The sequence below is a fragment of the Aegilops tauschii genome, chromosome 6 (assembly GCF_002575655.3).
Source record: "Aegilops tauschii subsp. strangulata cultivar AL8/78 chromosome 6, Aet v6.0, whole genome shotgun sequence".
NCBI lineage: Eukaryota > Viridiplantae > Streptophyta > Magnoliopsida > Poales > Poaceae > Aegilops > Aegilops tauschii.
This window is the reverse complement of record NC_053040.3, coordinates 6,478,896-6,505,295: the sequence shown is the minus strand read 5'-3', so window position 1 is coordinate 6,505,295 and position 26,400 is coordinate 6,478,896. Positions and strand designations below refer to the sequence as shown.

Sequence of the window (26,400 nt, the reverse complement as noted above, 5' to 3'; positions counted from 1 at the left end):
TTGCTTTTGTTTTAATTATGTAATAATAATTACTAATACAGATAGTTGGGTGCATGCTTTACGTGTTTGACTGTAACGGACGGCTGTGCATGCTAGCTAGCATTCATGGTGCTGCTGTAAGGTTTTGTCTCTTCATGCTGGTGCGGCTGTAAAGTTTTGTCTCTTCATGCTGGCAGTGGCAGGTACCAATGCAGATGAGTGGTAGAGCGTACGCGTGTCTGCTTGATTGGACGCCCTCGTCTCTCACCACGCTCTCAACTCTCTACTTCTCTAGGCGAGAGCACGCTCAGAACTCTCACAACGCTCCTCACTCTCTAGGCCACAGCACGCTCCGCGGTGACGAGCACGAGTTTGACGCGCGCGCGCGGCCGCAATGGCGAACGGCGACCAGGACATGGCCACCGACGAATTGATGGAGACGGAGGGGTTGAAGGTCCTTGCCGTGGACGACGACCCCATCTACCTCTATTCCTTGACGCAGATGCTACGGCGCTGCGGCTACGAAGGTATGTCGCCGTCCGGTCCGTCCATCTTGCATCTCTTGGCCGCAGTTTGGTCTTCGTGTCCTGACCGACGGCCACCACGATCATGTCTTGGTACGCGCAGTGACGGCCAAGCCATCGCCAGCAGAAGCGGTGAGAGAGGTGGAGAAGAACCCGGATGGGACTGACTTCATCATGACGGTCGTGCAGACCCGGGGGCGAGGGATGGACGGCTTGGGCCTCCTCAAGCGTCTCGGGAAACGTTACCCGGTCGTCCTCGGTGAGCCCTCGAACATGTCACACATATCTCCATGTTCTATCTTGTTTGTAGGTATAGATCTGATAGATGTGCGTGCGTGTTTCTGTGCAGTGTTCTCGGGCGACGAGAGCATGGAGACGAGAAGAAGGGGAAATGAGGGGGGCGCTTGCTACTTGCTGGAAAAGCCCCTACGCGACGCGCAGATACACTTCATCTGGCAGCACGTCGTGCGATGGAGGCGCAATGCCGCCGCCGCTGCCACGGCAAACGCTGACCCTCGCCACAGTCAGGGCATTCATCTGGATGACACGCCGAGGAAGAGAGGGCAAGGAGTGAACGATCCCAACAAGGGCAAGGGGGGCTCCGAGGGCGGCTTGCAGCTGGGGACCACAAAGAAGAAAAAGGTCGAGTGGACTCGAGAGATGCATGAATTGTTCGTCAATGCCGTCACCCAGTTAAAGACAACAGAAGGTGCGTGAGATACATCCGAAATGCATGAATGGTCAACTATAGGATACCTATCTGTGGACCATATTTTCTTTCTCCATGCTTAGTTGTTTTGTTGTTAATAAATGCATCATACTACATAGTTTATTCTTAATAATTGGGTGCTCACTACATGTTTTACTAGTGTAGTACTACTGGATAGACATATGTGGCCAAACTTGCTGACATCCGAGTGGTCTCTCTTGGGGTAGGGACCAGGTGATAGGATCACAAGTAGCTCGAGAGTATTCTCTCTTCTGCAAGTTGTATATATAAGATAGCTTCTATGCATGTGATGCATATTAGTAGTACAGGATTGTAGGTCCGAATATATTCGAGCCTGGTTGGATGACCATAATTATTTCATTAGTATGCATAGCGTCGTAACTCACATTGAATCGATGACATATGTATATTATAGTGATTGTTCTGTTTAGGTAGCTCTATTGATTTGGGTTGCGACACCCCGTCGCTCCCCGTCCCCCTTCCACTCTCGTCGCATGTGCGCTCCCTCGGCACTCCCTTGCTCCCCGGCCCCTCGCCACATCCTCCAGTCCACTCGTGTTGGCTTCACCACACATTCCCGCCCTCCTTGGTTGTCCACGTCTAGTCATTTGACCAGCAACTTGTGCTCACCGACCCGGTCGGCACCTGCCTTCCAAGGCATCGTCTAGGAGCATCTGCTCTGCCTCGTTAGCCACTCTTTTTTTGCCATCCCGGTCGAGCCCTTTCCCTTACTTTGACCACCGCAACCTCATGTTGCTCATCGGCGCACTGACATTCTGGATTGTCTTACCTCACACCGATTTTAATGACTTCTTGTGGCAGATTTGTGTTCGGAATAGATGTTGCCACCCTCACGATGGCAGATTCATTCTTTCCGATGACGATCTACGCCATGATCGTATCATCCTCCGCTTTCACTCATCCTTGGGCATTGTGCATCCTTGGGCTCCACTTCCAGGAGTGGGCCATTTGCTCCTGGGCCTATGGCAGTTGGGTAGTTTCTTGGCAACGGATGCGGTGTTGCTCAGGCTGCCCCTGATGTTTGGGACCCACCAACACTCGAGTATTATGGCGACTAGGAGAGACAACTACCGCGATCTGCCCCGTCCAGTCTCGTCTACATTAATGTGCTCGCTCCCCCTCACATTCCTAGCCCCTACCCCTGGCCCATGTGAGTCATCCACCCCATCACATGCCACCGGGCCTCCTCCTGTTCCCCACATGCTCCTGGACTAGCCTTGGTCAACATGTTTGTTACCTCCACTATATAAATAAAACCTCTCCCGCACATAAGCATAGATTGCCTCTCCCCTTCACTGACCATCCCCGCTCAAGGGCTTCACTCCTCTCCCAAAGCCTATCACCACACAGAGCTCTCTAGTCTCTAGGGCTGCTCCCTCTCCCTACGCCACCGTGTCAAAGATTGCCGAGACCCCATTTTATGGATTCACCGTCGTTGCTCTGGGCATAAGAGGGCGACCTGCATGCTTCTGACCTTCATGTTTTCCCAAACATGCCTGGCTTTCCCATCCCCGCTTCTCTGTACAACCCCCGCTCCCAACCTCCTCTAGCCTGGATACTGCTTCTTCCTCTCCACCACCGCACCACGCCATGCCAACCGAGCTGTGGTGGAAGAACACATGGTGCATGGTTTTTTGTGGGCCATGCCATGCTAGCGCTGGCGCCACCTGGGATGATTGGGCCTCTGTCCTTGTGTTATCAACTAAAGATCGAGGTTCATCTCGGCGGATTTTTCCTTCCCCACATCTCGGGTCTATTTCCCCATCATCAACGCATACGACCTATGCAATGGGCATGAGAGAGGAGTGTTTTTAGATAATATCGCCGCTATGGGCAACACTATCGGTAGTTGTGGGCCCTGGTGGGAGATTTTAACTTCTATGACCCTGAAGTGCGGAAAAATGACCACTTCAATGCCCACCGACGCCCTCCTCTCCAATGACTACATCGACGCCGCTGCTTTAGTCGACCTACCTCTCCGCAACCGTCTCTACACTTAATGAAATCATGAACCCCACCCCGCCCCTCTTATCAAGATGGATATTTTCCTTGTGAACAACGATTGGTGCTCGATCATGCCGGACTCTGCCGCCACCTACGTCCACTGTCACGCCTTCGGGCACATCCCTATCGTCCTCATCACTACTATGACGGTTCCATGTGCTACCGTCGTCTGTTTCAGTGAGCAATGGGTTGGGTACCTTGTTTTCAATGTGGTTGCCAACGCTGCCACTGTGGCAGCGCCCCTGACCTCCAACTGACCAATTGTCTTGTGTTGCATCTGAAGCAGATCCGGAGTGGGCTCAAGATTTGTCAAAGTAGCTCAAATACCCTGATGTCATCATCAAAAACTGCCACATCACGACCCTTTTCCTCGATCGCCTGAAGGAGAAACATGGTCTCCCTAACCCTAAACTCCTCTTGTGTTCTCCCTCGTGCAACACTCCCTTGCCCCCATGGACATCAATGTGTGGATTTTTCGTGGTACATGCGCAAGATATTCTTTTGCAAACTCGGAGATTGGCACTCAAACTTCTTCCATGCCCGTGCATCAGCCTGATTCTGCAACAAGCAGATTGCATGCCTCGATCGGAATGGGGTTAAGCACCACGCCCGTCAGGACATGAAATGCACCCTTTATTACTTCTACCATCCTCTTTCGGGCATGAAGATGTCGGTGCATGACAACATCGACCTCCGGCTCTTCATGGCACACACACTCTCTTAGATGCCTTCCAGGCAGTGTTGCTCGTGTATCCGCTCTCGGGCTCTGACCTCAAGGCAGTTTTCTTTGGAAGGAAGCCTGGGACTACTCCAAGCCCTAATGGGTATTGTACGATTTTCCTCAAGCAGGCCTAAGGTCACTTCTCCTCAATCTTATTGCTCTCACAAAATGGTTCTACAACCACGAGGCTGACTATTCAGCATCAACAAAATCCTTCATCGCCCTCCTGCTCAAGGTGGACGCTCCCACCTCTCTGACAATTTTTTGTCGTATCTCATTGCAAAACTGCCCCCTCCCGCGGAAGATGTTGTCGTGAGTCATGATGTCTCCCCAGGAGCAACTCATTCATTTCCTTGTGCATTTTTAGCAGACATGCTTTCTGTGTGGGTGATGAATCTTTGAAAATTCCATCGTCACCGTGGAGCTCCTGCAATGCTTCCATTAGTACAATGCGCTGGAGATGGTGCTCAAGCTTCACTTCAAAAAGCATTAGATTACATGTCTTGGGTGGTTTCCCTTCCCGCTGGCGATGGTGGGTTTAGGACCTCGGTCTGTAGTCATCCTCAATAGTGTCCCCGGCAATTGGATCGCCTATCGAAAAGGGCTCCGTCAAGGGATCCCTTGTCCCCTACCTCTTCATCCTAGTTGTTTATGTTCTCGAGCGACTCATCCTCGCCATTGGTGCTGACGGTGGCGGCCAAACATCCCCTCGTCCCCTTATTGTCGTGTCCAGTCCTGCTATATGTGGATGATACCTTCGCGACAATCACTAGCCTCACCCTCAACTTCTCCAAGTGCATGTCATTCCTCTCAACGTCGAATCAGAGATTGCCGAACAATTGGCCTCGGTGTTTGGTTGTCTGGTGTCCAGCTTCCTGCAACAGTACTAGGGCTTCTGGTCTCCACCCACAAGCTCATGATCATCCATCTCGTCCCTCTCATTGCTCGTGTAGATAAAATGGCTCACTAGGTGCTGTGGCACACCTGTTTCCTCGACTGACAAGGGTAGTTTTGTCGACGCCCCTCCTATGCATTGAAGACCACCTACTGCGTAGTCTCTCTGTGGTCATGCACACCGAGATTGGCAGCCTAAATGATGAGTTGGGGAAGATGTCACTCTCACATAGGGCATCGAACCACCGCATCATGCACCCTTTCGGTGCCTCGTTCATGGCACATGCGGTGTATTAGTTAAGCATGGTGATGCATGTTGTGGACACCATTGCCCCCCATGATCTAGCGCAGCTACGCCCCCGTAAATGTAAATTCATCCTTTGGTTATTCCGTCATCAACGACTTCCCATCTCCGGCCCCGTCACAACATTTCCACAGTAGCATGTCTTTTGATGTGGTGAAGAAACCTTGAAGCACCTGCTTCAGTCATGCATCCACGCCCATGCCATTTGGGCACTAGACGCGCCTATTCCCACCACAGTGGAGGTGGTGTGCCTTGTCAGCACCCTCGACACCATGGATCACCCTTGCCTATACTACACAGTCTGTCTCACCATCCTCTAGAACATTTAGGAGATTTGTAATGCCAAGGTGCTCACAACTAGTGTGCTCCATTTTCTACTATTGTGGCAACATCAACATCAACATCATGTATGATCTATTAATCGATCATAAAATTTTGGGTGCAGTGCTTCGCTACCTCGCCCTAGTGAAACGTTCAGTGCCTTGGCTGTTGCTTGCTTGTCAAGACCCTAAAACCTATAGCTCTGATGTTTTGCCATGATTACGGCGAATTAAAATGTTCATTTGGGCTTTCCCCTAGTGAAATTTTGAATAAAAATCATATTGAATATGTTTTGTTAAATTAAAAATTCAATTATTTATATGAACTACTCTAATTCTCTCATAAGGCTTGTCTAATTATATGTGTTAGTGATCTATTCTTGCAAACCACATGAGACTAGTTTTTCAAGACAATCCCAAGGTAGAAAGGCTCCCAATCTGAATATATTACTTCGAAGGCATTACACCACCAGACCCTTGACATCTCTTCTAGGAGGTCACAGGTCAGGATACATAGGTTGTGACCTTACAATATAGTGCTCTTTTATGGTACCCTATACTATATATATCTCATTCAATCATGGAGATCAAAATTCCCAAGGCGATGTATATTGGTGGAATTGGGTTAGAAGTAGAGAGAGCACTGCTTGTTCGTGGCAAGTAGTATAAGTAATTTGAGGGCAGTTTGGGAAGATCCTAGTTTTTGGCCGGCTAACTAATCGAGGTGTCACACCCATTCTACTGCTTCTTAGGTTTTGATAGCGGGCTGCCTCTTTTTCGTGAATGAGGAGCTCCCCGTCATCAAGGAGGAGGCTACACAGAAAGTATCTCATCCCCGCAATGACACATGGGGACGACATAGGTGACATGTGCCAAGGGAGTTGTGACCGCCATTATGTGGTCCACACTGTTGTCACCACTCTTGGTGCCCAATGGCCTCTTTGGTGGCGACTTGAGTGGAGCTGCCAAGCGGCTGCTATAATGGACCTGCTACACCTGCATCAACATAACAAGCGACAAGCTCAACAACGATGTCTAGGATCATGATCCCGATTCATCCATTGACTTGTTATTAATCATAGGATCGAATTGCTGCAGAATTTACACATTGGAAAATTTAGTGTTCCCCTTTGTAGATTGTTTATGTTCATTCAAATTCATAATTTTAGTTGTATATTAATGCTTGAAATTCAGTGACGTCTTGGTAGTTGTGGCAGCTGTCACCTGGAAGAAATTTTTAATGCCACATATTATCTATATTGCAATAATACAGCTAGGGCTTGGATAATTGAACCACTGATCAAATAACAAGGTCATGAACTTCGAATGCGGTTGCGAGGTCAAGGATGTGCCAGTCTATGATGTCGACTGGATCACAGATGTGCGACATTGCAGGGGGATGGCGACTAGACAAGCACAATGGGAGCTAAATGAATTGAGCAAACCAGCATGAGGAGGATGAAAATAGGAGATTGAGGTCCTTGCAAACAAAGAAATTTTTTGCTATGAAAAAAATGGAAGTTCTATATTTCCCTAATGAATCAACGATGGGATTATATGTGTACGACGCAGTTCCCTACCAGTAGGGGGTATGGTCAAAAAATCTCATAATAAAAGCATGCTAATGTTACAACTTTACAAACGGATATAATTAAGGAGGGCCGAGGTTGTACATGACAAAGCATTTCTTAGACGATGAACATGACAGCCGCCACCATAAGAACAATCACATGCGGCGCATGTTGATGCTTCGCATGTATCATCTAAGATCGAAGATCAAAGATGATGCTAGAGACCACACCTAGAACAAGAACTCATCATAATGCAACGAATATCGCCTTTGGATAGTCTTGAGCCTGCACAGCAACACAAAGATGTTCTTGAAGGCAATATCGGAAAAAATGAACACAACGACACCGTGCGCCCCCCTCCCGACCCCAATATTACTAGATCAGTGAGAACGAAGACCAATGTCAATGCTTGGTGTTAGGGTTCCGTCCACCCGGACCCATGCCCATTAGTATCATGAGTAGAACAAGTTCATGTGTGAGCAGCAATGAACCATGCCACGGTGGAGCCTGGGCAAGATTGAGAAGGTCTAGCTCCATGAGCACACCTCAAAGGAGATAATTGATTCTATGGTGGTACCATTGAGTTTGTCTCACAGACATATGGAGTATATGAAGGGACATGGGAAATTCTATATATAGTGGCAGACGTGTTGAGTTTGACTCTCTATACTTTTGTTGTGCAACTATTAGTTTGTTAATAGTTAACATGAGTTTTCTGACCACCTTTGGGTGGTGCCACGATGTACCATTTTTCAATACCTAAATCAGATATCTCTTCATGATCTGTCTTGGATTCATAGATGTACCATCGTTATGAATACTCTTCCCAAAGTCTTGTAGCCCATATGATTCCACTTTTGGACCATTTCTATACACATAATTTAGTTTCAAATGATTCAATGTATTTTATTCAGCATGGGCCCATCATTTTAAAACACACATAGGTTTCTACCATATTTTGGATGGTACGATAAGGTACTAGAAGTCTAGTACATTCTCACCTAAAATAACTATCTCTTAAGGATACACCTTCAATTGGAGTACACTACTGTTATATATGAACTTTGAACCTTAATCTAGTTACCCATATATCCACACTCGGAGACCCATTCTACCAACACAAGTAGCTTCCTCCAAAAGTATTTGATGTGTTACAATCAGCATGGCCCCAAATGGTTCATGCAAGAGAGTCAACAGGTGGCAGTACATCGAGGAAAGCTTGTAGAACATTATGTCATACATGTTTAAGTTCATATATCTTGAGATATTACTAGGGTTTGATGGTTAATTACTCGTGTTCCGTAACTTCTAAAAGTTCCTATGATCTTGTACTCGCCTCAGTCAACATTGGCTTGAAATCCTCGAGGCAAGCCTACACAACATCCCACTCTTGTACTAGTATGTTCTTTGCAATGGAATTTAATAATCCAATCTCTATCATCTGGTTTTGTCAGGGAAAACTTTGTCCGGTGAATACACGTCCATTATACTACTAATTAAGTATATTCGGAACTAATAATATACACATATTACAACTCCACCATCAATTGGAATAGAAGAAGATTTTGCTACCGGATTTCTCCGTCTATCACATTTCATCTACATTCCCATGGTCAAACCATGAAGAAATAGATAATTGGCTTCACTAAAAACATTCAACTCACTAGATTCGACAAGGAGGCTCGCACATGGGAGACAATGAGCAAGTTATATAAAATACAAGACTAAAATGTCCGGGTACCTTATGAAGCGGTTAATCTTACCAAGGCTATGCTAGATTGGTACCTTATGAAAGTGTCTATGACCTACAACGGCAATTACAATGACACACTTGGGGTAAGCTTGGGGTAGTTGACCTGATTATCCTAGTTTTTTTATTGACAAGTCTCTATCAATCCTCTACTAGCTCCCCCCCACCTTGCCGAGGCAGTCACTATGTAACGAATACAAACTTCCTACTATATTCGTGTGGTACAATGCGGTACTAATAATATAGCTAGAACATATCAATAAAAATATACACCTCTTATGATCCAATATATCTGAATAGATATTAAAATGGTATGAACTTTGCCCATCTATCTCATTATCATACATTCCTCTATCAAAACTTTGACTAAACATACAAATAGATTAACATGTTGTACTTAAAAATACATAAGGTTTTACCTGATGTTTGTTTATTTCATCACCCCACCCACCCCGTTTTCGAGTTTTGCCAATTTTTCTCACCTATTTTCCTTGAGTTGTCTCAATTTTCCACGCCTCTAGCTTACCAAGTAAAATAATGCTTTCTACTCTAAGTCAATACGTAGTGACATAATTGTCATGCAAAATTTTCTTTTGTGTAATGACATCAACAATAAGAAGACAGATAAATCATGAAGATTACATACAAAATATTTCTGTAGTGCTGTCTCACACGACCTTGCTGTAAATTAGTTAGTCAAATTAAAAAGCTTTAACACATTGGCATTAGTAGGCATGTATCATGCATGACAACAATGAGCATCATTATGACAAATAAAGTCCTAGAACACTAAACGTGGCAACCCATGTTACCACTGTTAGGTTAGTCTGACAACTTATTAAGCATCTACGATCTCTTCGTCACCTATATCGGCAATACAAGTGACACCCTTGGAGTGAGCAAAGGCAGCTTCCTTGATTGCACCACTTTGTTCATTGACAAGCCCATCGACGCTTCGTTATATTTCATCAAACTTTTCCACAGAAATTGTTGGTTAGAGTATGCTCAGTTATATACCATGTGTATGCGGTACCATGAGTTATCAATAATATATTTTCATACACAAGAAATGGTTGTTTTGTTAAGATCTACTATTTTATAAGAATGTATACATAAATGATATGAAAGTGTCCCTTCCATCTTTTTGCCCCTATGTTCCCACATTTGGGACATTTCAAATCTCATCTGGAGGATTGTCTAAAAGTACTCAACTTGTTGCCTTCAGCATGGCTCCAACAGTTTGTGCATGAGAGGCGGTAGATAGCATTACATCGAATAAAGGCAGGGGCACGGGATATCATATCATGGTTCACTTATATTGGGAAGTGTCATTTATGTTCTAGTTTACATGCCATTTTAGAACTTCTTAAAGTACCAATCCTTGCCAAAGTCAACCATTCGAGTGATACCCTGGATGTGAGCCGGGGCAACTATCCTATACATAATACTTTCTTCATTGTCATGGGAGGGGAGCCTCCAATGTCTATCCTCCATATCTGTCATACAGAGCATTTAGATACAAACACTCAAAATTCTACCATGTTTTGCTGGAAACATGGCTCACCATTAGTTCAATACGTTTTCGTCCAAAATAGATACCTCTTCAAGATCCACTGATGGTTAGAATTGAGAAATAATTGTTATGAGCATTGTCCTCTGTCTCATGGAAACCATGCTTCCACCTTTGAACTACATATAATATCGCAAGTAGATTCATCTAACGAGAACTATGCATTGGTTTCGACAAATCCTAAAGATTCCCATATGAGATACTTTAGGAGGCATTATGTTGTACCATGGGTTATGGAGATCATGTGATGGTAAGTAGGCCACAAAAAGCCTCTGTGTTGCCTATGCCAGTTCAGTTGCTCTAAAAAGTTTCTACATCCTCTTCCTCACCTAGGTCGGCAATGGCGATGAATTACCATGGGTGAGCTTGATCTTCCCTACTTATGCTACTTTCTTCATTAAAAAGGGAGTCGAGATTGCCATATCCATGCTCCGACTTCCATATGTTGAGCGATGAGCAGTGAATAAATAATTTATACCATATCTGAATACCAAGACTAGAATGGTTGAATGCCTCTCACCAAAAAATAGATACATCTTTAAGATCAAACAATTTTTTAAATATAATTAGGGTTGCAATTAACCAATCTCTTCAATGTTATTAACCTATGTGTTCGTCCTTCTAGACCACACCTCAACACATAAGTGACTACGTCTAAAATGATTTGACAAGCTGGCGTCAGCGGCCACACAACTTACATTTGAGAGGCGTCATCCCCTATATGGCGAAGCATTGATTGTAGCACTACCAATTGCATGTTGGATCACATAGGAGTAGTGGAGGCATAATGGAGTTAGCAAAAAAGTTGTGTTTTTGTATGTTTGATAGAGATTTAGAGCGGATTACTTCATTTGGGGTTTATGCTTGCAAATGGATTTTGCACATAGCTATTAAAGGGGACAGAGAGGGGGTAGAGGGAGAGAGGGATAGAGGGAGAGAGGGAGGGAGGGAGGGAGAGAGAGAGAGAGGGAGGGGATGTCCAATAACATTATAGCTAATTAGCTATACATTTCCAGAATATCTATCACAAACACACCTATGCAAAATCAGTTTACTACTAAATAAGTCTAGTTCATGTAGAACATTTTGACCCTTTAATTACCCCTTGTATATATGCAAGCTAAATTATCTTATATTTGACAGGATTTATTCATTTTTAATAGAAAAGTTTTTCTTTTTTCCCCATGTATAACTTATCATTCGCAAGTCCATTAATGCATAAATTTTTTATAGCTTCTATATCTTTATCATTTTTAAGCCTGTATTTGGAAAACTATAGATAAATATGATGACACATAACATGCATATTTACCTCTGTATTACGTTATAAACGAAATGATATTGTGATTCTATGAACGCTTGTATGTTGCTGAAATTTTAATATTTTAGTTTTCCATGTGCACTTGCAAATTTTAATATTTTAATTTTCTTGTAACAAATCGAGCTATGGCGCGCTTAATGAGCTAAATAGTGCTAAATGGCTCAGTGTGATGTCCCCAAATGTTATAGCGTTGCATGCTTTACATAAATTATTTGCCTAGCTCTAATCATTAGATGCTTTCTTCTTACAATTGGCATGGATAGTCAAGGGAAATATTAGGGTGAACTTAGTATGATAGACCTGAAATAAATAAAGCACATTTTTGTGATGTTTCTATCTTTCTAAGCTCTGGCCACTTGTTATATATTTTTTGTTTTCTAATGCAGACGACACTCCAAACAATATAAGAGAATTTTTGGAGATTGACGGTATATATGTAACTACAGCTCAAGTCAGTAGCCATCTGCAGGTAAGATATAGACTAACTAGTTGATGTTTTTTCAATCTGAAACCAACTATCAGATCCAGTTTATATGATCATGACATAAATTATCAGAAATTTTAGCATAATAACCAAGCACCCATTTATTAATGTTTTCACAATATTTGAAATTTCAGAAATACAGAAAAGATTGTCGTACTGGTGGGCTATCAATCATGCCAAGCTCTATGCCATCACATTCTAATAGTACTTCCAAGAACAATTTGGAATCTCAAGAAAGTGGGGGAAGTTACAGATTCCATATGAGATCTCAGGAAGCAAGAGATATTAACCAAACCAGCTGGCTAAGCGGCGGTGCATCACAAGTTGACTATGGCGTTCTTGGAAATGGGAACCAAACAACTAATCTTGGTTCAGGTGCTGCTTATGGTCATGGTTATCATCATGGTAATGGCATTGGTGACATAAATGGTTATGATCATCATTATGGTACTGTTAGTGCTAATGATTACGGTCAGCACTATGGTAATGGCAATAATAAATCTTATAGTTATCATCACGGTAATTCTAGTGATCATAATTATGATAATCGGAATGGTGGTCGCCGTGGAGTTAGAACAAGTGGAAGCATGGCAGGTGCGTCAATGCCATCCAACCTAGCACCGCCAGTACTACATGGAATGGGTCGAGATGCTTCCTCTGCTGGTCAGGCCAGTGCAGTGCAGCCTCAAAACCTTGATAGAGTTTCTTCAAACTGGGGCAACACTAGGTCTGAAACAGCCGACACATCTGGTGACAGACGGGACGATTCATGGGCTAACTATGGAGGAATTAAAAACCTTATGAAGCACTAGGTACGTACTATTCTCTATATTTCCATGCATGGATGTTTTTGTTTCATTGTCCATTTCCAAATTTCACCATTTTTGTTGTACCCTTGCACCCCATTCCATCACAAATATCTTTTGTATAGATCCCTTTTATGGTACATTTTACTATTAGGGGCGTGCAGTATTAGTCCCATCTTACCGTTTCATTTCAATCAGAGTAACATAAAGACCATCCACATCCATTTCTTTTAATTCCGGATGCATTTTCAACCAAAACTGTTGGGCTAATTTCTTCTCGAGGGCCAATGTCTATCAACCACCCTGAGGCTCACAATTTGCTCCCTCTGCCACCCTAGTCTGAGCTCATCATCCTGGCTGCCACCCGTGCCCCGTCGCTGATGTCTCCCTCGGCCCCCTTCACCTCCTTTCGTGTGTGTCTTTCCTTGGCAAGAGTGTTTCTGCAATTTTTTTACTAACACCCGTACAGGGTGTGCCTCTATGTAACATTTTAACATTATTTTGTTTTATCTGAACCACCATGCAGGCAGTGAAATGGATTAATGTGTCTTCAAATCACCAAAATGTAAGTTTTTATTTTTCCTTGTGTTAATTTATAATTTTGTATAGAAGATACGTACCAGCTATTTCATTTTCAAGTACGGTGCAGTTTCCTTGGACCTACACATGATGTTGGCATTGATGTCGTTCTACGCACTACAAATACATGTTTAAGTTTTAAGTAAAGATGCTTTACAACGTCCTTGTGCAGCAGATTTCAGTATGATGGTATTACAATTCTTTTTACACTAATTTGTGAAGTAAGTTTATCAAGTGAAGGACGAAGCAATTAGAAATTACATGTATTGTACTCTTACCTCTCGTGTGAAAAGGGGAGGTAAGAGGGACCATGCTAAAATTGCCAAGTATGAAACACATTGTGTGTTACTTAATTGGCTCCAAATAACAAAAAAAGGATTGAGCACCGCTGAACGACAATTTTACTAATCATTAAGAGCTTTCATTATCTGCTCCTTAATCCAAAACCTGATAGCTTCTACTGGAGTATGCTAGGTTCACAGTGTAGCCTGAACTTTTTTAGAATGCAGGGCTCAAGTAAAATTAAATTTCCTGTGAGATTGAGGCGACTTCTGAGCTAGTATTCATTACGTTTCTTGTAAAAATCATAAGTACAAGAAATTCAGAATTACTGATTGTTATCATTTATGTTAGATGACACTGTTAAATATGTATGCGTGTTCCAAATTTCTGAATATTTTGATTATTTATTTATATGCAGTTAAGGGAGAAATTGATTGCACCAAGAGTTGTTGCATCAGTGAGATCGGTGTTAAGTCCAAGCCTGAAGATGGTGACCTAGTGACAAATATGGAAGCTTACTGGATGCAACCCGCAAGAGATTATTATCAGTTTTAAAAATTGTGTGATCATAGTATACTGTTGTTGGCTAATTTTATGATTTTGTTAAGTACTTTACTGTTATTCCAAATTTCTCCCAGAACAAAATATTTCAAAAATAAATAGCATTCAGTCTCTAGTTTGCGTATGTCTCAGATTTCCGTATGTCTCAGATAAATAAAAAGTAAATGTATGTTTAGTTTGATTTACCTAATAGATAAATATAGTTTTATAACATTCTCTTATCTTGCACAAATATAAAATAAGAACAACAATCATGGCCAGAACCTCATTCAATTCCTTACCATGGGCACCATCAAAGCTACATAGGTTTAGGCGATTATTCGGAATATTTCTTTTCTCATAAATAAATATTCAGATGAAAGTAGGCAGCTGCAAGATTTGAGAGGGTAATAAAATGCAACCGTCGTCCTATTTATGGGTACACCCCAAGGGTCGTAGTTTACCAATACTGCTCCCAGAAATGAGCAGTATAGCAGCATCATAGCTCTGCCAGACAAGTAAGATCGCTGCCTCCATTGGTAAAATTGCAAGATTGTGACAATGATTTCTACAATCTTTGCGGGAACATGTAAAAAAAATGAATATGTACAACGAATTTCTTGATTTTATAAAATAAGTCTTACAACAAATATTGTCTTGCAATTGCCCTCATAAGTGTAAATTTGGAAGTCAAATAGGTTAAAATCTGCCTAAACATGTGGTCGAAGGTTGTGCATTTAGTGAATTATGCATGCTCAAGACTTTTACATTCTTTAGAGAGAGCACAAATTATATGTAATATCCTAGGAAACGAAGTATTAAATATATGTCTATACGGAAAGAAATTCAGTAAAGATGAGTTGTTTGTAACTTTGTATCCTAACACAAATTTAGGAGAATAGTTTTCCCAACCTGGCTCGTGCGACAAATTGCAGATCTCCTTCAGCAGAATAATTCGCAACCCAGCCACTTGGTAATATATAAACATCACATAATATTTTGACAGAAATTAGGAGCATCTCTTCCTGAGAGGGCTCCCGTGTAAATCTGTGAGGCCTACAATGTAAAACAAAAATAATCAGTCCAAGTTGAAAATGATTAGAGAAATCATGCTTCCCGGTGCATGGACGTGCGATGATTTTCCATGGAGGGGAACATGGCGGATGGCGGCCATGGCGGGGCGGCGCGAGAGGGAACCTTGTGGCCGCTGCCCAGCGGTCTGTTGGCTAGAGACCATATCCCCAAGTGGAGCTCCCGGGACCATAGTGCGGCGGGCCTTTTGGATGACCCCTAGCCCGGTCTGGAGCTGCTGGATCTGGCAATGTGGAGCCTGCAGCCCCAGCTCAAGGGCTCCGCCTCGCACTTGAGCGATCCACCTCACAATGTCCAGCTCGGGAGCTCTGTCAGGCTCCATCGCGTCTTACTTGAGGGATCCGTCGTCCAGCTTGAGAGTTATACCAGTACCCACCTTACCGCATCCGGCTCGAGAGCTCCGTCTCACCGCCTTCGGCTCGGGGCTTCACCTAGTTGTTCCCAACTCAAGCGGCTACCATCCATCGTAAGACCCTCCCCCTAACTCCGTGAGTCGGTCGGAGGATAGGAGGGTGTACTAATCATGCCTCCATTGTCGACAAAGGACGGAAAAAATCAAGAAGTCAACAAAGACCCTCGCACTGACTCCGTGAGTCGACCGTAGCAGACTTGAAGTAGGCCCACCAGGCCAGACATCAGCCTGCTCGGGCGGCCTGCTACCTGGGCGGCCTGCTTGGGGCACATCATTTACTTGGAGTACTAGACATGTACTTTAGACATCATCTACTTGGGGTACAAGCCCTATACGCGAACCGACCCGGGCTTATGTAACCCTACCCATCTCCACCTATATAAGGGGAGGTAGCCCCCCCTGAGAGGGTCAAGTTGCTATGCTTAACGAAAATATCTTTGCAAGAGAACCATCAATTCCAATCATACATGCAGGAGTAGCGTATTACCTCATCTCAAGAGACTGAACCAGGGTAAATGTTTGTGTTGTGTGATCCTAATCTGATATTCAATGTGTATGCTACCCTATGATTATTATTGCCAGAAATCTCACCCATAGGTAGTGAGGAAGTCTTCTTACAGGGCAGATCATGAGGTAACCCGACAACAGAAATTGCAAAAAAAATGGGCAAGTCCAAAAAAATGACATGACTATGCTGCCTAGCATAAGCATAGCAGGGCCAAACACAATGACATGCCACAAACTAAGGTCACCTGAGCTCCACGACGCCCCCACGGGTGCCGATTCTCTTTTGAGGACGTCACCGCGCTTCTCCTCTCCGAGCCTGGGCTTGGGGTAAAAATTCATGTCCATTTATTCACTCGGTAGCTCACATGTGCCACTACAAGGCACATGTGTCATCGATCCCATCCTGGAGGACGGCTTGCTAGGGTGAAATCTAGACATTCGAAAGAAGATATGGAAGCCACCATTGCCTCAAGAAGAGAAAGAGACATGGCCATATGCTGCTACACCCATCACCGCCCACACGACCAAGATGCATAGACACCACTAGGACCACAAGCCTCGCTGGAGAGACAATTGAATTGTCCGCCACCCATGGATGCTCCTGAAGGAAATATGCCCTAGAGGCAATAATAAAGTTATTATTTATTTCCTTATATCATGATAAATGTTTATTATTCATGCTAGAATTGTATTAACCGGAAACATAATACTTGTGTGAATACATAGACAAACAGAGTATCACTAGTATGCCTCTACTTGACTAGCTCGTTGATCAAAGATGGTTATGTTTCCTAGCCATAGACATGAGTTGTCATTTGATTAAGGGGATCACATCATTAGAAGAATGATGTGATTGACTTGACCCATTCCGTTAGCTTAGCACACGATCGTTTAGTATTCTGCTATTGCTTTCTTCATGACTTATACATGTTCCTATGACTATGAGATTATGCAACTCCCGCTTACCGGAGGAACACTTTGTGTGCTACCAAACGTCACAACGTAACTGGGTGATTATAAAGGTGCTCTACAGGTGTCTCCAAAGGTACTTGTTGGGTTGGCGTATTTCGAGATTAGGATTTGTCACTCCGATTGTCGGAGAGGTATCTCCGGGCCCACTCGGTAATGCACATCACTTAAGACTTGCAAGCATTGCAACTAATGAGTTAGTTGCGGGATGATGTATTACGGAACGAGTAAAGAGACTTGCTGGTAACGAGATTGAACTAGGTATTGAGATACCGACGATCGAATCTCGGGCAAGTAACATACCGATGACAAAGGGAACAACGTATGTTGTTATGCGGTTTGACCGATAAAGATCTTCGTAGAATATGTGGGAGCCAATATGAGCATCCAGGTTCCGCTATTGGTTATTGGCCAGAGACGTGTCTCGTTCATGTCTACATAGTTCTCGAACCCGTAGGGTCCACACGCTTAAAGTTTCGATGACGGTTATATTATGAGTTTATATGTTTTGATGTACCGAAGGTAGTTCGGAGTCCCGGATGTGATCACGGACATGACGAGGTGTCTCGAAATGGTCGAGACATGAAGATTGATATATTGGACGACTATATTCGGACACCGGAATGGTTCCGGGGGTTATCGGATATATACCGGAGTACCGGGAGGTTACCGGAACCCCCCGGGGGATTAATGGGCCTACATGGGCCTTAGTGGAGAAGAGGAGAGGCGGCCAGGGCAGGCCGCATGCCCGCTCCCCCTCTAGTCCGAATTGGACAAGGAGGGGGGGCGCCCCCCTTTCCTTCCTCTCTCTCTCTCTCTCTCCTCTTTCCCCCCTTCTCCTAATCCAACAAGGAAAGGGAGGGAGTCCTACTACCGGTGGGAGTAGGACTCCTCCTGGCGCGCCCCTCCTGGCCGGCCGCCTCCCCCCTTGCTCCTTTATATACGGGGGCAGGGGGGCACCCTAGAGACACAACAATTGATTATTGATCTTTTAGCCGTGTGTGGTGCCCCCCTCCACCATAGTCCATCTCGATAATATCGTAGCGTTGATGTTATATGCATGAGTAGAACACAAGTGAGTTGTGGGTGATACAAGTCATACTGCTTACCAGCATGTCATACTTTGGTTCGGCGGTATTGTTGGATGAAGCGGCCCGGACCGACATTACGCGTACGCTTACGCGAGACTGGTTCTACCGACGTGCTTTGCACATAGGTGGCTGGCGGGTGTCAGTTTCTCCAACTTTAGTTGAACCGAGGGTGGCTACGCCCGGTCCTTGAGAAGGTTAAAACAGCACTAACTTGACGAACTATCGTTGTGGTTTTGATGCGTAGGTAAGAACGGTTCTTGCTAAGCCCGTAGCAGCCACGTAAAACTTGCAACAACAAAGTAGAGGACGTCTAACTTGTTTTTGCAGGGCATGTTGTGATGTGATATGGTCAAGGCATGATGCTAAATTTATTGTTTGAGATGATCATGTTTTGTAACCGAGTTATCGGCAACTGGCAGGAGCCATATGGTTGCCGCTTTATTGTATGCAATGCAATCGCCCTGTAATGCTTTACTTTATCACTAAGCGGTAGCGATAGTCGTAGAAGCATAAGATTGGCGAGACGACAACGATGCTACGATGGAGATCAAGGTGTCGCGCCGGTGACGATGGTGATCATGACGGTGCTTCGGAGATGGAGATCACAAGCACAAGATGATGATGGCCATATCATATCACTTATATTGATTGCATGTGATGTTTATCTTTTATGCATCTTATCTTGCTTTGATTGATGGTAGCATTATAAGATGATCTCTCACTAAATTATCAAGGTATAAGTGTTCTCCCTGAGTATGCACCGTTGCGAAAGTTCTTCGTGCTGAGACACCACGTGATGATCGGGTGTGATAGGCTCTACGTTCAAATACAACGGGTGCAAAACAGTTGCACACGCGGAATACTCAGGTTAAACTTGACGAGCCTAGCATATAACATATATGGCCTCGGAACACGAAGACCGAAAGGTCGAGCGTGAATCATATAGTAGATATGATCAACATAGTGATGTTTACCATTGAAACTACTCCATCTCACGTGAGGATCGGACATGGTTTAGTTGATATGGATCACGTGATCACTTAGAGGATTAGAGGGATGTCTATCTAAGTGGGAGTTCTTAAGTAATATGATTAATTGAACTTAAATTTATCATGAACTTAGTACCTGATAGTATCTTGCTTGTCTATATTGTTGTAGATAGATGGCCCGTGCTGTTGTTCCGTTGAATTTTAATGCTTTCCTTGAGAAAGCAAGGTTGAAAGATGATGGTAGCAATTACACGGACTAGGTCCGTAACTTGAGGATTATCCTCATTGCCGCACAGAAGAATTACGTCCTGGAAGCACCGCTAGGTGCCAAACCTGCTGCAGGAGCAACACCAGATGTTATGAACGTCTGGCAGAGCAAAGCTGATGACTACTCGATAGTTCAGTGTGCCATGCTTTACGGCCTAGAACCGGGACTTCAACGACATTTTGAACGTCATGGAGCATATGAGATGTTCCATGAGTTGAAGTTAATATTTCAAGCAAATGCCTGGATTGAGAGATATGAAGTCTCCAATAAGTTCTACAGCTGTAAGATGGAGGAGAATAGTTCTGTCAGTGAGCATATGCTCAAAATGTCTGGGTATAACAATCACTTGATTCAACTGGGAGTTAATCTTTCAGATGACAGTGTCATTGACAGAATTCTTCAACCACTGCCACCAAGCTACAAGAGCTTCGTGATGAACTATAACATGCAAGGGATGGATAAGACAATTCCCGAGCTCTTCGCAATGCTAAAGGCTGCGGAGGTAGAAATCAAAAAGGAGCATCAAGTGTTGATGGTCAACAAGACCACCAGTTTCAAGAAAAAGGGTAAAGGGAAGAAGAAGGGGAACTTCAAGAAGAACAGCAAACAAGTTGCTGCTCAAGAGAAGAAACCCAAGTCTGGACCTAAGCCTGAGATTGAGTTCTACTGCAAGCAGACTGGTCACTGGAAGCGGAACTGCCCCAAGTATTTGGCGGATAAGAAGGATGGCAAGGTGAACAAAGGTATATGTGATATACATGTTATTGATGTGTACCTTACTAATGCTCGTAGTAGCACCTGGGTATTTGATACTGGTTCTGTTGCTAATATTTGCAACTCGAAACAGGGACTACGGATTAAGCGAAGATTGGCTAAGGACGAGGTGACGATGCGCGTGGGAAATGGTTCCAAAGTCGATGTGATCGCGGTCGGCACGCTACCTCTACATCTATCTTCGGGATTAGTTTTAGACCTAAATAATTGTTATTTGGTGCCAGGGTTGAGCATGAACATTATATCTGGATCTTGTTTGATGCGAGACGGTTATTCATTTAAATCAGAGAATAATGGTTGTTCTATTTATATGAGTAATATCTTTTATGGTCATGCACCCTCGAAGAATGGTCTATTTTTGTTGAATCTCGATAGTAGTGATACACATATTCATAATATTGAAGCCAAAAGATGCAGAGTTGATAATGATAGTGCAACTTATTTGTGGCACTGCCGTTTAGGTCATATCGGTGTAAAGCGCATGAAGAAACTCCATACTAATGGACTTTTGGAACCACTTGATTATGAATCACTTGGTACTTGCGAACCGTGCCTCACGGGCAAGATAACTAAAACGCCGTTCTCCGGAACTATGGAGCGAGCAACAGATTTGTTGGAAATCATACATACAGATGTATGTGGTCTGATGAATGTTGAGGCTCGCGGCGGGTATCATTATTTTCTCACCTTCACAGATGATTTAAGTAGATATGGGTATATCTACTTCATGAAACATAAGTCTGAAACATTTGAAAATTCAAAGAATTCCAGAGTGAAGTTGAAAATCATCGTAACAAGAAAATAAAGTTTCTACGATCTGATCGTGGAGGAGAATATTTGAGTTACGAGTTTGGTCTTCATTTGAAACAATGCGGAATAGTTTCGCAACTCACGCCACCCGGAACACCACAGCGAAATGGTGTGTCCGAACGTCGTAATCGTACTTTACTAGATATGGTGCGATCTATGATGTCTCTTACTGATTTACCGCTATCGTTTTGGGGATATGCTTTAGAGACGGCTGTATTCACGTTAAATAGGACACCATCGAAATCCGTTGAGACGACGCCTTATGAACTGTGGTTTGGCAAGAAACCAAAGTTGTCGTTTCTTAAAGTTTGGGGCTGCGATGCTTAAAAAGCTTCAACCTGATAAGCTCGAACCCAAATCGAAGAAATGTGTCTTCATAGGATACCCAAAAGAGACTGTTGGGTACACCTTCTATCACAGATCCGAAGGCAAGACTTTTGTTGCTAAATTTGGAATCTTTCTAGAGAAGGAGTTTTTCTCGAAAGAAGTGAGTGGGAGGAAAGTAGAACTTGATGAGGTAACTGTACCTGCTCCCTTATTGGAAAGTAGTTCATCACAGAAACCGGTTTCTGTGACACCTACACCAATTAGTGAGGAAGTTAATGATGATGATCATGAAACTTCAGATCAAGTTGTTACTGAACCTCGTAGATCAACCAGAGTAAGATCCGCACCAGAGTGGTACGGTAATCCTGTTCTGAAAGTCATGTTACTAGACCATGATGAACCTACGAACTATGAAGAAGCGATGGTGAGCCCAGATTCCGCAAAATGGCTTGAGGCCATGAAATCTGAGATGGGATCCATGTATGAGAACAAAGTGTGGACTTTGGTTGACTTGCCCGATGATCGGCAAGCCATTGAGAATAAATGGATCTTCAAGAAAAAGACTGACGCTGATGGTAATGTTACTGTCTATAAAGCTTGACTTGTTGCGAAAGGTTTTCGACAAGTTCAAGGGATTGACTACAATGAGACTTTCTCACCCGTAGCGATGCTTAAGTCTGTCCGAATCATGTTAGCAATTGCCGCATTTTATGATTATAAATTTGGCAAATGGATGTAAAAACTTCATTCCTGAATGGATTTCTAGAAGAAGAGTTGTATATGATGCAACTGGAAGGTTTTGTCGATCCAAAAGGAGCTAACAAAGTGTGCAAGCTCCAGCGATCCATTTATGGACTGGTGCAAGCATCTCGGAGTTGGAATAAACGCTTTGATAGTGTGATCAAAGCATTTGGTGTTATACAGACTTTTGGACAAGCCTGCATTTACAGGAAAGTGAGTGGGAGCTCTATAGCATTTCTGATATTATATGTGGATGACATATTACTGATTGGAAATGATATAGAATTTCTGGATAGCATAAAGGGATACTTGAATAGGAGTTTTTCAATGAAAGACCTCGGTGAAGCTGCTTATATATTGGGCATCAAGATCTATAGAGATAGATCAAGACGCTTAATTGGACTTTCACAAAGCACATACCTTGACAAAGTTTTGAAGAAGTTCAAAATGGATCAAGCAAAGAAAGGGTTCTTGCGTGTGTTACAAGGTGTGAAATTGAGTAAGACTCAATGCCCGACCACTACATAAGATAGAGAGAAGATGAAAGATGTTCCCTATGCTTCAGCCATAGGCTCTATCATGTATGTGATGCTGTTTACCAGACCTGATGTGTGCCCTGCTATAAGTTTAGCAGGGAGGTACCAAAGTAATGAGTAAAATGCAAGCGCGGTCCTAATTCTTTCCTGAAAGTGTCACTTGGGTCCTAATTCTTTCAAAATGCATATCTGAGTCCCAAATCTTTTTAAGTTGTTCACGCGAGGTCCTAATCCCATCTGACCGCCGCTAACCAGCTCGCATGGCACTTTGACCAGTCTACGTCGACACCAGAGGGCCCGGGGGGATAACGACCGGCCGTGAATATTTGCAGAAAAACCCTCTAACCCTAATTCCCTTTCATTCGCGGCCCCCCTTCCTCTTCCCCACCCCTCTCCCTCTCCCTGTCTGGAGAAAACAGGGCGATTGACGGTGGCGGCTCTGCTCCAGTGAGAAAAGGGTGGCGGCGGCGGCTGTTGTCCGGCGACGGCGACGGCGACGGCGACGCTAGGATGGCGCCACATCTACGGCGACCCGGAGATCCTCCTCCACGATATGGTAATTTCTCGTAACCCTAATCCCAATCCTACTGTTTAGTTCCCCTTCTTCTTCTCATTAGGCAGAATCAATGACCGAATCCTTTGCAATCTAGGACCACAAGAGGAGCTTTTCAGTGTAGAAATCAATTATGATGGTTTTTTTTGCGGATTTGGCAAGTCGAAGTTATATGTCGATGGCAAAGATGTTGTGTTTAATGGATGTGAAGTAGATACATGGTCTCCTCTCTGGCTCACTAATTTTATGCAACAATTAGGATATAGTGACCAATCGAAATACATTTTGTATTGGTTGCTCCCTGGAAAGAATCTAGCTGATGGTCTTCGGATTGTGGACTGCGACACTCACACATTGCACATGATAGCAGTTGTCCCAAAATTTCAGTATTTTCAGTTGTTTGTCGACCATAAAGATATGACATTTGACAATGCAATTTGACAATGCCTTTGGGTTTCACACAAACCATGGAAAAGAGTAGTCACATGGAAATGTAATGCTATTTCCTATTTTGGTTGCACAACTTCAAGAGTTTGTAATGTTGAACCCATCTATCTATCTTTCAAACTACTTCTAAGTTCAATTATTGTTTATTTGTGTTGTCAATGCTATTGAAAAAATGCTGCCACAGTACAAAAAACCAAACAAAATGCTGCCAAATTTTACTTCAATTTCATTACCACAGTAGATGATCAAGATCTAGATAAATCAACAGTGGATACATCAACTCTGGATACATCATAGTAGCACATCACTTCTTAAAACCTACATACACCACTACTGCAATCAGTACAACAAGTGCACTGAGAATACTCTTACAAAGAAAAATGAGCTCATTGATCTTCTTCACTACATCTGCATTCACCATAGTCTCAACAGTGCTCTGCATTGCTCCTGCACATTCCTCTTGCACCTCTATTTCTTCACTTGCAATGACACCAGCTGAATCAAAACTGCTCAATCCATGGCTGATGTACCCACCTCTCACCAAAAAATGAAAATAGTTGTCTGGTCCATCTTCCCAGTAATAATGTTGGCAAGGATTTGGTGGAATCTGACACAAATTGAGTAAAAAAATTCAGCAAAAAAATAACACAAAAACATCAAATCGATTGGGGCACTTGTAGAAAATCTTACATGATGATTGGGGCACTTGTAGAAAATCCTACTAGGATTTGCCTCCGATTTTGACACAAGACGAATTGTAGATCGAATGTGGCAGCTAGGGCAAGGTACCAACGGCAGCATCCCCGCAGGCGGCTGCACCGAATGAGCTACTGTCCTCGGTGGAGATGCCGCCGGTGGAGACGGCGCTGCCAAGGCCATGGATGCCGGCGATGGAGCAAGCAACTTCCTCCCGTGGCGCTTCACCGCAGAGGAGCTAGCGGCGGCGGACATGGTGCTGGGCGGCGGCGGAACGAGCAGAGCGGGGTGGAGAAGACCTAGGCATGGGGGAATGGGAAGGACGGATTAATCAGGGGCCAAATTGCATATAAGCCCAACCGCCAGGGGCGGGAAAACTCCCGCCTGGGCCCTCTGGTGTCGACGTGGCACTGGTCAGCGGCGGTCTGACGGGATTAGGACCTCGCGTGAACAACTTAAAAAGATTTGGGACTCAGATATGCATTTTGAAAGAATTAGGACCCAAGTGACATTTTCAGAAAAGAATTAGGACCGCGCTTGCATTTTACTCCAAAGTAATCCAGGAGTGGATCACTGGACATCGGTCAAGAACATCCTGAAATACCTGAAAAGGACTAAGGATATGTTTCTCGTTTATGGAGGTGACAAAGAGCTAGTCGTAAATGGTTACGTCGACGCAAGCTTTGATACTGATCCGGACGATTCTAAATCGCAAACCGGATACGTGTTTACATTGAACGGTGGAGCTGTCAGTTGGTGCAGTTCTAAACAAAGCGTTGTGGCGGGATCTACGTGTGAAGCGGAATACATAGCTGCTTCGGAAGCAGCAAATGAAGGAGTCTGGATGAAGGAGTTCATATCTGATCTAGGTGTCATACCTAGTGCATCGGGTCCAATGAAAATCTTTTGTGACAATACTGGTGCAATTGCCTTGGCGAAGGAATCCAGATTTCACAAGAGAACCAAGCACATCAAGAGATGCTTCAATTCCATCCGGGATCTAGTCTAGGTGGGAGACATAGAAATTTGCAAGATACATACGGATCTGAATGTTGCAGACCCGTTGACTAAGCCTCTTCCACGAGCAAAACATGATCAGCACCAAGGCTCCATGGGTGTTAGAATCATTACTATGTAATCTAGATTATTGACTCTAGTGCAAGTGGGAGACTGAAGGAAATATGCCCTAGAGGCAATAATAAAGTTATTATTTATTTCCTTATATCATGATAAATGTTTATTATTCATGCTAGAATTGTATTAACCGGAAACATAGTACTTGTGTGAATACATAGACAAACAGAGTGTCACTAGTATGCCTCTACTTGACTAGCTCGTTGATCAAAGATGGTTATGTTTCCTAGCCATAGACATGAGTTGTCATTTGATTAATGGGATCACATCATTACAAGAATGATGTGATTGACGTGACCCATTCCGTTAGCTTAGCACACGATCGTTTAGTATTCTGCTATTGCTTTCTTCATGACTTATACATGTTCCTATGACTATGAGATTATGCAACTCCCGTTTACTGGAGGAACAGTTTGTGTGGGATAATCCCCAAGTGCAGGGAATCATCGTAGCAATTTCCAAAGGTGGAAGTGATAAGTATGGAGTGTCGAACCCACAAGGAGCTAAAGGTAAGATCAATATTCTCTCAAGCCCTATCTGCCACTGATACGACTCTACGTACACCGAACGTTTGCTTCCAACTAGGAACGAGAAATAAAACTATGTTGTGGGTATGAAGAGGATAACTTTGTATGACATCGGAGAGCTAAAATA

General features: G+C 43.7%; 1 protein-coding gene across 2 annotated transcripts; it reads left to right on the top strand.

Annotated features, from left to right (window-relative positions):
• The first annotated feature begins 239 nt into the window (after window positions 1-239).
• Window positions 240-14,602, top strand: LOC109737797 (two-component response regulator ORR21-like). Of its 2 annotated transcripts, XM_040391564.3 has the most exons (7): window positions 241-506; window positions 607-762; window positions 853-1,212; window positions 12,096-12,178; window positions 12,328-13,005; window positions 13,526-13,564; window positions 14,279-14,602. In XM_040391564.3, exons 1-5 carry the CDS (start codon window positions 374-376, stop codon window positions 13,003-13,005), a joined length of 1,410 nt encoding a protein of 469 aa, XP_040247498.1. In that variant the 5' UTR covers window positions 241-373; the 3' UTR covers window positions 13,526-13,564; window positions 14,279-14,602. The 2 variants fall into 2 exon arrangements, with proteins under 2 accessions (XP_040247499.1, XP_040247498.1); XM_040391565.3 differs by lacking the exons at window positions 12,096-12,178; window positions 12,328-13,005; window positions 13,526-13,564; window positions 14,279-14,602 and adding an exon at window positions 6,250-6,743 and having other exon boundaries at window positions 240-506.
• The last annotated feature ends 11,798 nt before the right edge of the window (window positions 14,603-26,400 follow it).